This window comes from Micromesistius poutassou, assembly GCF_964030765.1.
Source record: "Micromesistius poutassou genome assembly, chromosome: 19".
In the NCBI taxonomy this organism is placed as follows: Eukaryota; Metazoa; Chordata; class Actinopteri; order Gadiformes; family Gadidae; genus Micromesistius; species Micromesistius poutassou.
In genome coordinates, this window is record NC_140289.1 from 6,250,393 (window position 1) to 6,264,456 (window position 14,064).

At 45.3% G+C, this 14,064-nt stretch overlaps 1 protein-coding gene across 3 annotated transcripts in view; it reads right to left on the reverse strand.

Annotated features, from left to right (window-relative positions):
• Positions 1-692: 692 nt before the first annotated feature.
• cdc42bpab (CDC42 binding protein kinase alpha (DMPK-like) b) overlaps positions 693-14,064 on the reverse strand; it is a 34,563-nt gene continuing 21,191 nt past the window's right edge. For 2 of the 3 annotated variants that reach the window (XM_084483513.1, XM_084483515.1), the window contains 10 exons: positions 13,723-13,976; positions 13,186-13,310; positions 12,565-12,779; positions 11,610-11,707; positions 10,902-10,986; positions 10,146-10,269; positions 9,224-9,341; positions 8,627-8,744; positions 7,787-7,944; positions 693-4,524 (listed from right to left, as the gene is read on the reverse strand). In XM_084483513.1, the coding sequence (XP_084339639.1) occupies positions 4,393-4,524; positions 7,787-7,944; positions 8,627-8,744; positions 9,224-9,341; positions 10,146-10,269; positions 10,902-10,986; positions 11,610-11,707; positions 12,565-12,779; positions 13,186-13,310; positions 13,723-13,976 (1,427 nt within the window). In that variant the 3' untranslated portion in view covers positions 693-4,392. Of the gene's footprint in view, positions 4,525-4,753; positions 6,037-7,786; positions 7,945-8,626; positions 8,745-9,223; positions 9,342-10,145; positions 10,270-10,901; positions 10,987-11,609; positions 11,708-12,564; positions 12,780-13,185; positions 13,311-13,722; positions 13,977-14,064 lie in introns of those variants that run through there. The other variant, XM_084483514.1, reaches the window with a different exon arrangement.

Sequence of the window (14,064 nt, forward strand, 5' to 3'; positions counted from 1 at the left end):
TGTAGTTGATCACAACCCTGTCATCCAATATATAGCATAATAAAACAAACGTCAGATTGTCCTAACATACTCTTAGTAAAGTTTTGAACTTTATGAACGTTCAGGTTAACCTGACTGGTAAAAGGGAAATGCCGAACAGCCCCATCACAGAGAGAAATGATGTAAACATTAAATATAGTTTCAGGTAATATCTTGCTCAATCTTTTTTTACACTAATTAAAGTTAATGGTTTTTGATCACTGCCATTAAGACGAACATAAATGCTTTTTGGAAAACCCCCGCAAATACAATGGATGTTTGATTAATGAGTCCAAATTATGTCAGCACTAAACTGTTCAAATGGATCGGGCTCGTCCGCCATTTTGGATCCAAGGACTGAACTATGTGATGATCAATGCCGACCTGCTGCCTTACAGCTCGAATATGATAAACAATAGTATAATTCAACTAGTGTAGAATTTGCCAATAGTTTTTTTCGGGTCTCAAGAGTTTTGTTTCTTTCGTGTATTAAAGTTTGCCCAAACAGTTATTGTGCGGTATGTATAGATAAAAATGAAACCTTTGTGGAAGCTGTAATAAAGATTTTTTTTCAAGAGTTCAGAAGCGCAAGTTCCTTTCCCACAGAGTGCGCACGCAGACAGATGCAAGGAATTGATATACACAAACATAGTACACAGAAATGCACAGCAGCGTTGTGTTTGTAACAGCGCTCCGTTTAATTGAAATACATCGGAGACAGATTAACATGAGTTCTCCACATACGTGTGGCCGCCACTTTCATACATTATCTCTTTTTTTGTTTTTGTATTGACCTTACACCTTAAATATGTTTTTTTGTGCAAAAAAGAATCTACAACACCTGTAGTGGGTTATCCTCAGCAAAAAATAAAACGACACAAAACGCCCAAACCGTTGAAAAAAAAAAAAAAGCCAAGTCCAAGAAAAAAAAAATGATTACATCTATAACATGCAAAACTGTACAAATTATTACAAAGCAATCCTAGAAAAACAAAAACAAAAAGTGTAATATGATATGAAAGAAAGGAAAACAATATAGAAAGTAGTGTAGATAAGACCTCACTGAAATGCAAAAGGCAAATTTTATTCTCCACTTTTTCGGGGCTACCACTGTGGCCACGCAGCCAGCAACTAGTGTCAAACCAACGGGCTCCATCCCTACTATATCTTAATAAAATTTCATAAAAACCCTTTAGACCACCTTGATCCTGTCCCCCAAAACCTGGTACCCTCCTACACTATAGCTAGAATTCTTTCGCTCTCTCCTCATCAATTCACCTGTTCACACCTTCATTCACTCATTCATCAATCCCAAATCCTAGCACACTCATCTCCATCGTTTTGTGAAAATATTAATTGGTTCCGACATTTCCTGAGTTCATTTAATTTTTTTCCCTCAAACATTTTTTTGTAGCAGGTTGAGTTGGGGGGGGGGGGGTATACAGTATAAAATACTTGGCTAACACATTTCCATTGACCTCGAATCATTTCCACACAGACACAATGTCCAGAAGGTAGTTTTGATAGAGCGAGGTTTGGGTAAAATTAAAACAATGCCCTATAAGGAGGTGCTGATCTCTTGGAATTAAAACCAGGTTCTGTCACAATCTGGAGTGTCGGAATTCACATTGCACTCTCGTATCTAAAAAAAAAAAAGAAAGTTCTTAAAAACGCTGAATTGCAAGCAAGGAATTATTTTCTACTGGAAATAAAACTGAAGATTTTGGAAAGGGGAAGAAACGTACGGTGTTTAGCTTCTAGTGATATATGGGCAAATTTAGAACGTCAAGCTACTTTCTTAGGATTGGAAAGACTTGGATGCCACCCACATTCCATAAAGGGAGCCCTGAAGTTTCAGTAGTAGAGCTCAACCATAATAATGATCCAAATTGACTACGCCCAGAATCGACCTCAGAGGAAGAGATAGACACCCTCGACATGAGTCAGGGTTGAACAGGTGATAAGTACTTGCAGACAAAGCAAATCCTCAGGTGACAGGGAAATCAGTGGCACTAGCAGTTACAAGACATAACTTTATCACATTATGTTACAAATTGGTATTGCTATGAGCGTCTGCTTCTAGAGCCTAACATATATAGCATTGTACGTGGATGACAGCGTGTTTTGTCTATGTCTTTGAATAGTAGGCCTACTTTACAATGTGTTATAACGGCCGGATAGCAGCATTGGTGCTAAATGCTAACGTTTGGCTTTAGCCCAATGGGAACAAGCGATTGGTTGGCTAGGATAAAAAACACAGACAGCCAGTAACTTCCCTGTAACCTGTGGTCTGCAGTCTCCCCCTCAAAGCCTTTGCCGGTACATTTCAACAGAGATCCTCTTCAATTGTTATGTTTTGCCTATAAGTAGTGCCTTCTTGGTTCCCTCCAGATTTAACCCACACATGTTAACCCACAGGTTAAATAGTCTGAAGAACAAATGACAGGAGATCTGGAATAAATAAAATAAAACAGATGGATGATTGTTTCTCTCCGTCGCCGATCAATGGTTACATTCTCCTCTTAGTGTCTTTAATGCGAGCGTTTCAATTCGTCCAGACTCGACGCATCAGTTCAACAGTCTTCAGATTAGACAAGGCGATCAGAGAGACTACAAATCTTCTTTCTTTTGGTTTGAATGAGTTCTCGCCCCCAAACATATCCACTTTAGAACCAGGGATACCATGGTGTTGGTTGGAAATAAACTTGTATTTGTGACACACCGATCGCCCAATGACAGATCAGAAGAAAACTCCTGCCTTCTCTCTGCAGTGGAGAAGAGAATACTAACTGGAAGAGCACAATGACGAGGTCACCTTACCACTTCTGTATGTGTATGTGTGTGCGTGCCTGTGTGTACGTGCACTGACCCAGTGAGCTTCAGACATACACACGTGTGTGTGTGTATGTTTGTTAAATGCCTGTGTTTACTCGACCACCGATAATAACAACTTTCTTCACCCAAAACGCAAACCAAGTGAGGAAAAATTTAACACACAATGTGTGTCATACATACAATAAAATAAAAAAACAAAACAAAAATACATTGGAAAGTGGTTTAAAATGGCTTCCGTGTGAATACAACCCAGCAAAAATAATCACTCGACCAAAGAATACAACAAAAGTTTAAAAAGAGTAAGGATTTTTTCTCTCTCTCTCCCATGTATTTCACTATAGTATTTTCCATATCATATATTACTCTCTACTTTGATTCTATATACATTATTGTGGTTGGAATCCATTTTGTTGTTGCCGAGTAAATTGGTCTGGTGTTCAACTGGTGGGTCGTGGTCCGGATGGAGGTCAGGGGGGCTACATCTACATGGGAGGTGGTCCCGAGCTCTACTGATGAGGTCACTCTCACCGGCCCCCAATGAGGAGAGGTTAGCATAAGAGAGCCGTGACAATGTCATCACACAGTGTCGAATGTATTCTGAGTGTCTGCGCACGCGTCTAAAACCAAAAAAAAAGACAATCCCTATGGACCGGAAGCCGGAGTGGGGCTTAAGTCTCTAAAAATGAAAATAAAACTCACTCCGTTAACGCGTTGCTTAGTAACGCTGCCGCATCGCAGTCAAAATAAATTCACTGCACCGAGCTAGTGTCAATTTGAAGAGCAAAATAAAATAAAATTGCAGCTTGTCTGTCTTTTTGTGTTACAATATCAATTCTTTCCCCGAGGTAAAAAATAATATCTCACCGCTTCGCTCTGGCTCTCAAAGAGCCCGCCTTTCCACATCTAAGATCGATAAATAAACAGAAATTTCGTCTGATCAAAACACTGCGCATTCTATGTATGTACAATACGAATCATTTCTTCTCCATATTTACCATCTGCCGGTTGCCTATTGAGGGGGTCATGGAGCGATTTTCAATTAGGCGGGAAACCAGTCACTCAGTCAAGCGGCGCGGCCCGTTATAGTCACCGAAAAAAATCGAGGTTTCCAATGTTTCGGGAAAGTTATTTGCAAAAGAGCCGGCAGCACGACGGGTATTGCGGATGTTATTTCTTTCTATATCCTTTAAATGCCTTTTCTAATAAAAACGCAAACTCACACCACACATACACACACTAACCCAAAGAAGAAAGACCCCAGACCTGCCCTTGGAGCTTGTATTTAAAGACATACTGGGAGACAATGTAGGCCAGTAGACTATTGGCCAATGAGTTCTTTTGGTACGACGTCAGAAGAGGAGGAACCTTTAGATGAGATATGATTGGATGAGTTCTGTTTGAGGGCAGGGAGGGGGTGGGCCCTGAGGGCTTGGTTGGCAGATAGGGATTGGAGTCCTGTGCTGTCAGTCAATTGGTTGAGTGGGCTGGGTGGACCAGAGGTGGTGGCGGTGGTGGTGGTGGTGGTGGCGGGGGCTTGGCTCATGTGTCCCAGGCCATGCGGTCCGTGCTCTCCAGGGAGAGGGACTTGGTCTTGTGGGGTGAGGCGGGGCTGGGGGGGCTGCTGAAGGTGGAGCTGTTGGAGGCCGTGGAGTGACGGGGCGAGTCAGAGTCCTGAGAGAGAGACAGAGAGAGCAAGAGAGAGAGGGAGAGATGGAGGTATAGAGAGGGGAGGTAGACAGACAATCAGATCCAATGCGGACTACTTCAACACTAGCCTTCAAGTCCTATTTTGACCAAGGCTAAAACATTTAAGTAAGATGTCTAAATATGTAAAGAGGAGCTGCATTTCACAAAAAATATAAAGTAAAGAAAATAGAGTGATCGGAGTGTGTGCAAGTATCGAAGAACGTGGCCGCAAGCGGTGACTGGTAAAGACAACAATCTAGCACATTTTGGAGTGGTTGCTAAGGCGATGGAAGTGTTTGGCTGTTGCACTTGTTTTTGAATTACATTGACTTGTTAATGTATTCTGTTGGTCAGTGGTTTAATGATGAATAAATACAATAAAAAACAATTTAACTCAATTCGATAGAAAATTTGTTGTTTTTTATGCATTAGTTAGTGGATTTAGGATGAAGAAAATCATATTTGAAAATGCTTGAGGGGAAAGGTTACCAAATGTTACCAAATTATTTTCTGTACTAAACCCTAGGGCAACTTTACTCATTATCTCCTTTCCCAATTCTAATATCATCAACAACTGTGTTATTGGTGAAAGTTATGCCAACTGAATACAACATGTATTTCCGCCTTTCAATACAAATCTAGATGGGCAAAAATTTCAACTCTTTGCCACACATTTGTTTGGTCATTCAAAGCGCTGCAGGTTCAGTGTTCACACGGCTCTCTTTGAGTCCCAGATGGCATTGATATGAGGAGAATTAATGTCCAGCTAAATCGCCTGAGAAGACAACACAGAACCTTTGTCTTACAAATTAATGGGACCCTGAAACGTGCCATAATGCTTCCCAGACCATGCCAGCCCTGGTCATCAGACATCTCTCATATCACAGCATCCGACGGGAGAATCCTGTGCTCAGCCATACATCCAGACCTAGCCTGTGAACGCCCCAAACGTGCTCGGAATTGGCCTGCTCACGATGGAAGCGTGCTTGTTGGTGATTGGTGGAGCGGTGGGCAGGGGGTGTGAAGTAGGAGAGGGGGTGGGTGGGTTTTGAGTCGGTGCGAGCGTCTGGAATGGCTGGTGTACAGCATTCCGTGAAGAGAATGGGCAACCAATGAGAAGAAGAAGAAACAGGGAGTGGGAAGGTAAATGGGCGGTCCCAGTGAGAAAAGTGGTGTTATGGGCGGAGCCTCCAGGCCAGTGGGGAATGTGCTGGAAGCGTGGCACAGCCAGCCGAGGGCCATGGAGAAAACATGGGGACGTTGAGGGGTGGGGAGCAAAATGAAAAACGGTGACCATGTACATATGTTTTTGTCCGTCCCGTTTAACTGCTATTGTGGTTTTCCAAATGTTCAGTAAAATGTGTGTGTTTAGGTGTGTGTGTGCAGGTGCGCCAGCTGCTGGTCCATTCTTTCCAACATTACCTTCATCTTACTAAGCAGGGTCCTTAAAGCCCTTTTCAGATCGGGGGTCTTCTCCGACGGCGAGACCGCCTGCCACTGCAGAGGAAAGTCAAGACTCAGCCAAGACCCTGGCCCAACAGACACAAGGGGGGGCGTCCCCTGGGGGTGTGGAGCCGGGAGGAGGGGAGTCGGGTATGGGGAGGACGGGAGGGGGGTTGCCGAGCCAAGCCGAGCCAGGGGATGGGTGGAGGCGGGAGGCGGGAAACATGGCGGTATGGGGGGGCCAGGATGGAGTAGCCCGAGGCTGGGAATGGGTCTGAGGTGGAGGGGGTCGAGAGGTAGGAGAGGAGGGGGGTCCCCGATGCAGGGTTCGGGTTGGGGGGGTTCTTGAGGCTGGATGACGGTGGTCAGGTGGGTTGGTGTGTTGGTTGGGTGTAATGGGAGTTTACGTTGTCCAGAGCCTTTCAAGACCTCGTAGGTGGATTCCACTTATGTGCCTTGAGGAGTGTCATTTATTCTGTAAGCAGTGTTGTATGGTGAAGCTGGGATTTGGAAGCTTAATGTAGAAGGTAGTTAGGTAGTGTACTCCTAGCAGCAGGAACTAGAGGTTCCCCTAAAATGTCCTCCCAAAATGGTAGAAAGCAAAGTAAAACCCTCAAAAAGGTTGTCCATTGTAATGTGGATAAATTGCGGACAGTCCTTTAAAACTAAATGAAATGAAAATGAAATGAAAGTGTTAACTCATTCATGTTATACATCTATTCAAGGGAGACTGGAAATTAATCCTAAAATGTATGTCCTGTGCTAATTTGACGTCAACATTCAGAATAGTATGCTTATTACGACTTATGAGTTAAGGGCACTCCTAAAGACAAACTATCTTTCATTTAACTATAAATTAAAAAGGTATAAAATACCTAGGAAGAAGAAGGATGATATTCCTTTCTTTTTATGAGTAGCGAATTAGGCATGTAGGTCTTTCAGTTTGATTGGAAAAAAATTGGAAAGGAACCGGGTTGCAACAGCGTCTACTAGGGAGAACAGCTTGGTTTGGATTCAGCTGGCTAGCTTTAGCTGGAACATGAAGCAGCTGTGGTAGCAGGTGTGACATCACAGCAGACCGAGCAATGTACTCTGAGCAGCGGAATGAGCCGGAAGGGCCTGCGCGGAAACGACTGGGATGTATGGGTGGAAAGTAGGACATGTGACATGATTCCATCCAATAGCACACATGCTAGCATCTAGAGTCGCTACGCTAACACACGGCTGGAAATAAACCATCGTCGTCGTTGTGCATTTGGGAGAGTTCAATGAAATACGTGTTACACTTAAGGTTGAGATCTTAACGGCTATAGGTCAGCCAGGCTACTGGGATGGTTTGAGTCAGATTTACCATTCCTTTGGCGGGGAAAACAGACCCATCCTTAAGAAGCTCATGACCAAAAGAGTATGCTAATGGTGTAGCCCTGCTGTGCAAGTACACAATGACCATGACACTTCAGCGATTTGTGGCTGTTAGTTACCGCTAGTTCTAACCATTTAAAAGAAAAATCTCAAATGCACAGGAAAATAGAACAGAAATTCAGGTGAGCACTTTCAATGTGACAGAAAAACAAAATTGGTTTGCCATAATCAAATTGCCAAGTCAAGTTGCGATGCAACTCGAAGATATGACGTGAGCTGCACAGCTTTTCAAACCAAACCAAAGATGGAGACTCTACAGTGTTTAGTTTGCCAAAAAAAAAAGCGCTCATGCTGAATTGCTTTTCTTTAAAAGCCCTCATTTGGAAAACCTGGCTGCCGCTTATTCGCTCTTTCTGGGAAACGTAGTCCTTTTCTCGCTCACCTCTCGGTCGAACTGAGAGAGCGGGGCGTCCCCGCACTCACCGCCGCCGCCAGACGACAGCGAGCTCTCGGACGGGGACGTCATGGTGTGGCGCTTGGAGCTGTAGCTCCCGCCAGAGAGCTCCCGACGCAGGGCGCTGCCGTTCTGAGAGGACGAGCCTGGGGAGAGAGACATAGAGGAGGGAGAGAGACCGAGACAGAGACAGTAGCATGTAAAGTTAGGTTAAGTTTAAACTGTAGCATGTAAAGTTAGGGGTCGGTACTGTAGTGTAAAAACTGGACCATGTTAAATTAAGGGTCAGTACTGTGTATAATCTGGACCATGTAAACTTGAGGAGGGTACCATCTATAGTCTGGACCATGTTAAATAGAGGAGGGTACTGTCTATAGTCTGGAGCATGTTAAATAGAGGAGGGTACTGTCTATAGTCTGGAGCATGTTAAATAGTGGAGGGTACTGTCTATAGTCTGGAGCATGTTAAATAGTGGAGGGTACTGTCTATAGTCTGGAGCATGTTAAATAGAGGAGGGTACTGTCTATAGTCTGGAGCATGTTAAATAGAGGAGGGTACTGTCTATAGTCTGGAGCATGTTAAATAGTGGAGGGTACTGTCTATAGTCTGGAGCATGTTAAATAGAGGAGGGTACTGTCTATAGTCTGGAGCATGTTAAATAGAGGAGGGTACTGTCTATAGTCTGGAGCATGTTAAATAGAGGAGGGTACTGTCTATAGTCTGGAGCATGTTAAATAGAGGAGGGTACTGTCTATAGTCTGGAGCATGTTAAATAGAGGAGGGTACTGTCTATAGTCTGGAGCATGTTAAATAGAGGAGGGTACTTACGGATGCCCAGCCCACTGCTGGCGCTCATGGAGCGGCCCGGCTCTGCCCGGTTCTTGGTGATTGAGGGGATGCTGACGGAGCCGCTGAATCCCGCCCGGTTCTCCTGAACACGCACGTTCTGGTTTAGACACGCACACAGGACCACACACACACAAACACAGGACACACACAACATGCAACGGGGGCAGGAGTGAGGAGGGTGCATTAACGTGCACTCACACACAAACGGGTTGTGATTGGTGAACAGTGACACTCGCACACTCTAGGTTGCTGATGTGTGTGTGTGTGTGTGTGTGTGTGTGTGTGTGTGTTCTTCTCTATTAAAGTGTGTATCTTGTGTAACAGTGTGCATGTGAGAGTGTGTTTAATAGTGTACACATGTGCTTGGCGTGTGTGTAGGTGCACCATCCGCTGGTGCGCGTGTGAGAGTGTGTAAGAGTGTGTGTGTGTGTGTGTATGTGTGTAACAGTGCGTGTGGTGTGTGTGTTAGTGTGTGCATCTGTCTGTCTGTCTGTCTGTCTGTCTGTCTGTCTGTGTGCATGTGAGAGAGTGTGTGTACATGTGTGTGCGCGGGTGTGTGCGCATGTGGGTGTGTACCATGGGCAGGTCTTTGAGGATCTGGATCCCGTCTCCTGGTCCCATGTGAGCCACGTGGTTAAAGTTGGTCGGGTTGGAAATCAGCTTGCTCCTCATCTCTGGGTCTCGCAACATCTCCCTAGTAACACACATGGAGAATTGTGTGAAGAGAGAATTTCAACAAAAATTACAAAAAAAAAATGCCTATCCTAACTACAGGACAGTACTAAACTAAACCGGATTTAACTAAAGTAAAGACTCAAAAACTGGTTATAATTCAAAAAAGTTGCAGAATAAAAACACAAAATGGGCATAATGTAAAAACACACACACACACACAATCCCCTCTCTCTCTGGTCCCATGTCCCATAATAGGTGGTGTGCACCAGTACGCGTCAGAGGGCTCATTTAGGTGATACTGTGCAGAAACGTGCGAGTGTGCCTGCAGCCGGTCAGTCGACCAGAACTGGGCTCTATTCAGCAGTGACCGATTGTTCCTGATAAGCCCTGAGGTCACAGTATCGCAGTATCTAGGTCATGCAGCGGTGTGTTCACTTTTACTGTAACTGCTCTAATGTTGTGGTTAAATTATAATCTGTGTTCACAACAATATATGTGTGAATGGGATGTTATATATTAAAGTCATGTGAAAACATTGTTTGTCTTCAAGCTGCTTATTTACACAAAACACACATCGTACACACTATATCCTATAAATCCTATAAATAATAGCATGCTTTGAGGGTTCACTGCGAGGGTTGTATTGAGTAGTACTGTGAATACTATGTGGTAGTATACTATGAAGTTTCAAATGTCCAATAAGGAACGTACTTGGTATGTACAGTGTATATTGCAAGGTGGAGGTTATTCCACATGTCATGCATCTCAGGTGTTGCATAGCAGTGTGCTAGCATTCTAGCATAGCCGCGTGCTTTAGGCTAACCTGCGCTGCTGCAGCCTCTCCTCCTCCGGGACCCTGAAGGAGAAGCGCCGCTTGTTGTTCATGCTGCGCACCAGCTGCTTCCTGCTGTTGTCTGACGTCTCCGGGACCACCAGCTCATCGCCCTCTGTTGAGCACAACACACACCTCGTCACCCTCCGGTAAACATCGCCAGCACCTAGCATCTGGTAGCCAGTACTTATCATACAGTCAGCACGGAGGAGAGCAACTGACTATTCAGGATGTTAAGAAAGTTTAAGAAAATTTAGGTGGAGGTTGAATGTAGATTAAAATATGATTTACTTGTCATTTAACAGACACTTTTTTGTATGACTTCAAGACTCACAGGGAATTCTGGATATATGACATTAAGGATCAGGTTGTAGGGCTTAGATATTTAGCTTGAGGATGGGTTAGGCTTTGGACAATGCGGATCGAACAAACCTAACAACTAGACTATACGGCCCCTTATCATACAGTATGCATCCTGCCTAATAGCAACTGACAAGCCATGGGTAGTATATAGAAAGTAACAACGTTTGAACAAAATTTAACCCTAAGTTTAAAAGTATTAGTAGTAGTATTTTAAATAGTGTTAGCATTATCATTACACCTTAGAAACCATATCAATCAAGAGTTACGACATTGAAGTAAGGGTCTTTTCTGCCAACCCCACCATTAACAGACCATCGATATGCAGTAAAACAAAATGGCCTCTCATTGGTGTAGAGAATACAGCAGTGTCTTCAGACCCCTTACCCGCCGTCTTGTTCCTGAAGTAGATGAGCCGGACGGTCTCCAGGCCCAGCAGGTTCAGGGAGCCGTCCACGTTCAGAGGGCGCACCTGGACGCCACCACAGGAAGAGGCACTCAATGTTACGCTATATGCTACTATGATCCATTATAGGTTTTATTCTAGAAGGATGCTGGTAGGCTAAACCTTGATCATTAACCTCTGCCAAAGCTTCAACAGCTATCACGCGACCTAGATTTGATGAAGACTAACCAAACAAAGCACCTGATTTACATTTAGGCCATTTAGCAGACGCTTTTATCCTAAGTGTCTTACAATAAGTACTTTTGTCATTAGAAAGTGAAACAATATATCGCTGTCTGTACAGTAAGGATGTTCATAGAACCAAGTGCAAAGCACTAACAATCCCTAGGTAACCCATTCCCCGTAAGAACAAAGCTAGCTAGGATAAGATGCTACACAACTGAGTACGACCTACAATAATTGCGTACATTAAGTACCAGGATGTACAAACATACAATAAGTGCGTAGGAGGGGAGTCTAGGTGAACTCTCGGTGAACCTGACATATATATACAAACACTGTAGATATTGGCTAGAGGAAAACATTGCAGTTACCCATGGATCATCCTAGAGGGCGCTGTCCCTGCAGTTTGGTTCAAGTCCTGCTAGGGTTACACTTTAACACAGACTGGTTCTATATTCTGTACTGACCTTCTTCAGAGGCATGGTCTGTATCCACTCCATTGTGTTGACGTCAAACACGTCCACGGCGTTCTCGCTGTACACAGACAGGTAGGGGGCGTTGAAGCCTGCCGGGGGGAACACAACAACCCTTTGTTATTATGGGATGGAAGAAGAGTGAGAAGTGGCAGAGCTGGTTTTAAACAGGACAACTGTATGTGCTCATATTTTGGTGGATAACTCTTGGTGGATTTGAAGGGCAGTCGTTTCCTAGTGTAACGCGATTTGCTGTTGAGCAGCATTGCACATGGCAATAGACTGCTCATTTTAGCCTTGTTTTGGCCTGTGTTGTTTTGGCATGTGTTCTGTGGTTTCAGAAGCTTGCTCTGCTGATCTGCCAGTGTGAATACACAGCACATGTGTATTCACATGTATGTGTGGATTTCAAAGGTATATGTGTATTCACAGGTACAGCTGTATTTCAAAGGTAAAGGTGTATTTCACAGGTATAAGTGGATTCAAAGGTGTGAGTATGATGTATATGTAGATGGTTAGAGGGTGTGTAGAATAACAAGGGTCTGTGAAGCCTTTTGAGATCGTCACTGCCTTAAGGCAACGCCTTTACAAATACAACCGTCAAATAAATGTCTTGGTGGGTTCATTCTCTCCTTAAGGCTAAGTTATTACGTCGACTCAACGTAATGACCACGCAGTCGCCTCAACGCATTCGTGAACCAATTTGGGTTCTGCGTTGGTTTTAGTAAGCGGACCAATCACAGCCCTTGCTGCTGCGTCGCCTCGATGCAAGGTTACAATTTTCGGGAGGCGCACGTCAGGCCCTTGGGGTCTGCAAAGACGTAATTGGTCCCTAAACCCCCTTGCCTTGCGTCGACGTCCAACCATAACTGCCGCCGTAAAGGCGGTTAGTTTCCGATGCGCTTTCTGCTTTCAGTGGGATCGGGGTTCGGAGGTCTGGACCACTCACAGGCAGCGTTGGGCGTGGCGGGCCACATGAGCTCCTGTTGCCGGGAGCGCCGGCCCTGGGAGTCGACGTAGAGGCCGATGGCACTGAAGCACAGCAGCAGCTCCTTGCTGGAGATCTCCACGGCGCACAGTGAGTCCAGGCTGTCCTGCGCGATGAAGGCCAGCGTCTGGTCGTCAGGGTGCAGCAGGCTGACCGGAGAATGGTCTCCATGGACACTGTTGGTGGGGCGTGGAGGGGGGGGGGGGGGGGGGGGGATAGGGGCAGGGTTAGAGGTCAGTTTACTGGGCGTTAAGGGTTTTAACACGCACCTTATGGTTGAGAGAGTTCTGTCCCTCTGAGTGTTTGTTACAATGCTGGTTACAAAGCTATTCTAAGATAAGAATAGCTCAGCAAAGTGATACTAAACTAAACCAAGCTAAGCTAAACCAATATAAAATAAATGAAATTAAGACAAGATGGGACTGGTTCTCACTACCGGTAGTTATTTACCTGTAGTTTGAACAGGAAAAAATAAACGAAGCATAGCTTACCCAAACTAAACCAAGATACGCTAAGCTAAGCTAAGATAAGCTAGGCTAAGAACAGACCAGACAGACTTGTTGACTCCTGGTAGTGGGTTACCTGTAGCGGGTGAAGCCAGCCTGGTAGCCCACGTAGAGGCGCTCGTTGAGCAGACCCATCCACTGGACGGTGCCCGGGGCCTGCAGCTCCCTCACCCGGCGGTGCCGGGCCTTGCTCTTGTTCACCTGGACAGGAGAGACACGTTATAGCCTCCAGGCTCAGGCCTACATGCCGTGCTCCAGCACAGCATGTAGCATGTAGCAAAAGGCAAGTAGCGCGTAGGGGATAACACAAGTGAGAAGAATAGTGGAGAATATAAAGAAACAAAGAAAGAGCAAGTGAACCATTTCGAACCAAATAGCGAAAGGAGGTGGAAAAGAAGCAAAGAAAAAAAATAATAAATAGAAGAAAGATTTGAAAAAAAAATGAGCGAGAAAAATAAAAATACGAATAAGAAAAGAAAGAAAAGCAGGAAGTAAAGAAAGACAAAAAGAAAGAACAGAGAAAGAAACGACTCTCAAAAGATTGAGTGGGGACCCCGCTTGACCGACGGTGAGCAACTCATCCAGTCTACACTAAGCCCCGCCCCCCCCTCACCTCGTAGCAGATGACCTGCCTCTTCATGGCCACACAGAGGCAGGTGACGGAGCCGCCGCGCACGGGGCCCGACACCAGCGTGTGGCAGCCCTTGGTCTCCGGCAGCTTGAAGGAGTCCGTCTCGCGGCCGTCCAGCGCCTGCGTGGGGAAGAGGCGCACGTGGCGGTTGCGGCCCGAGATGACGGCCAGCAACTGCTCCTGGCCAATCAGGTCGATGTGGTGCACCTTCTTGTTGTCACCCACGCGGATGATCTCTGTCGGGGGGGGGGGGGGGGGGGGGGGAGGGACAAATGGAGGGGAGAGAGGAGGAGGGAGGAGGGGAGAGGAGGAGTGGGGAGAGAG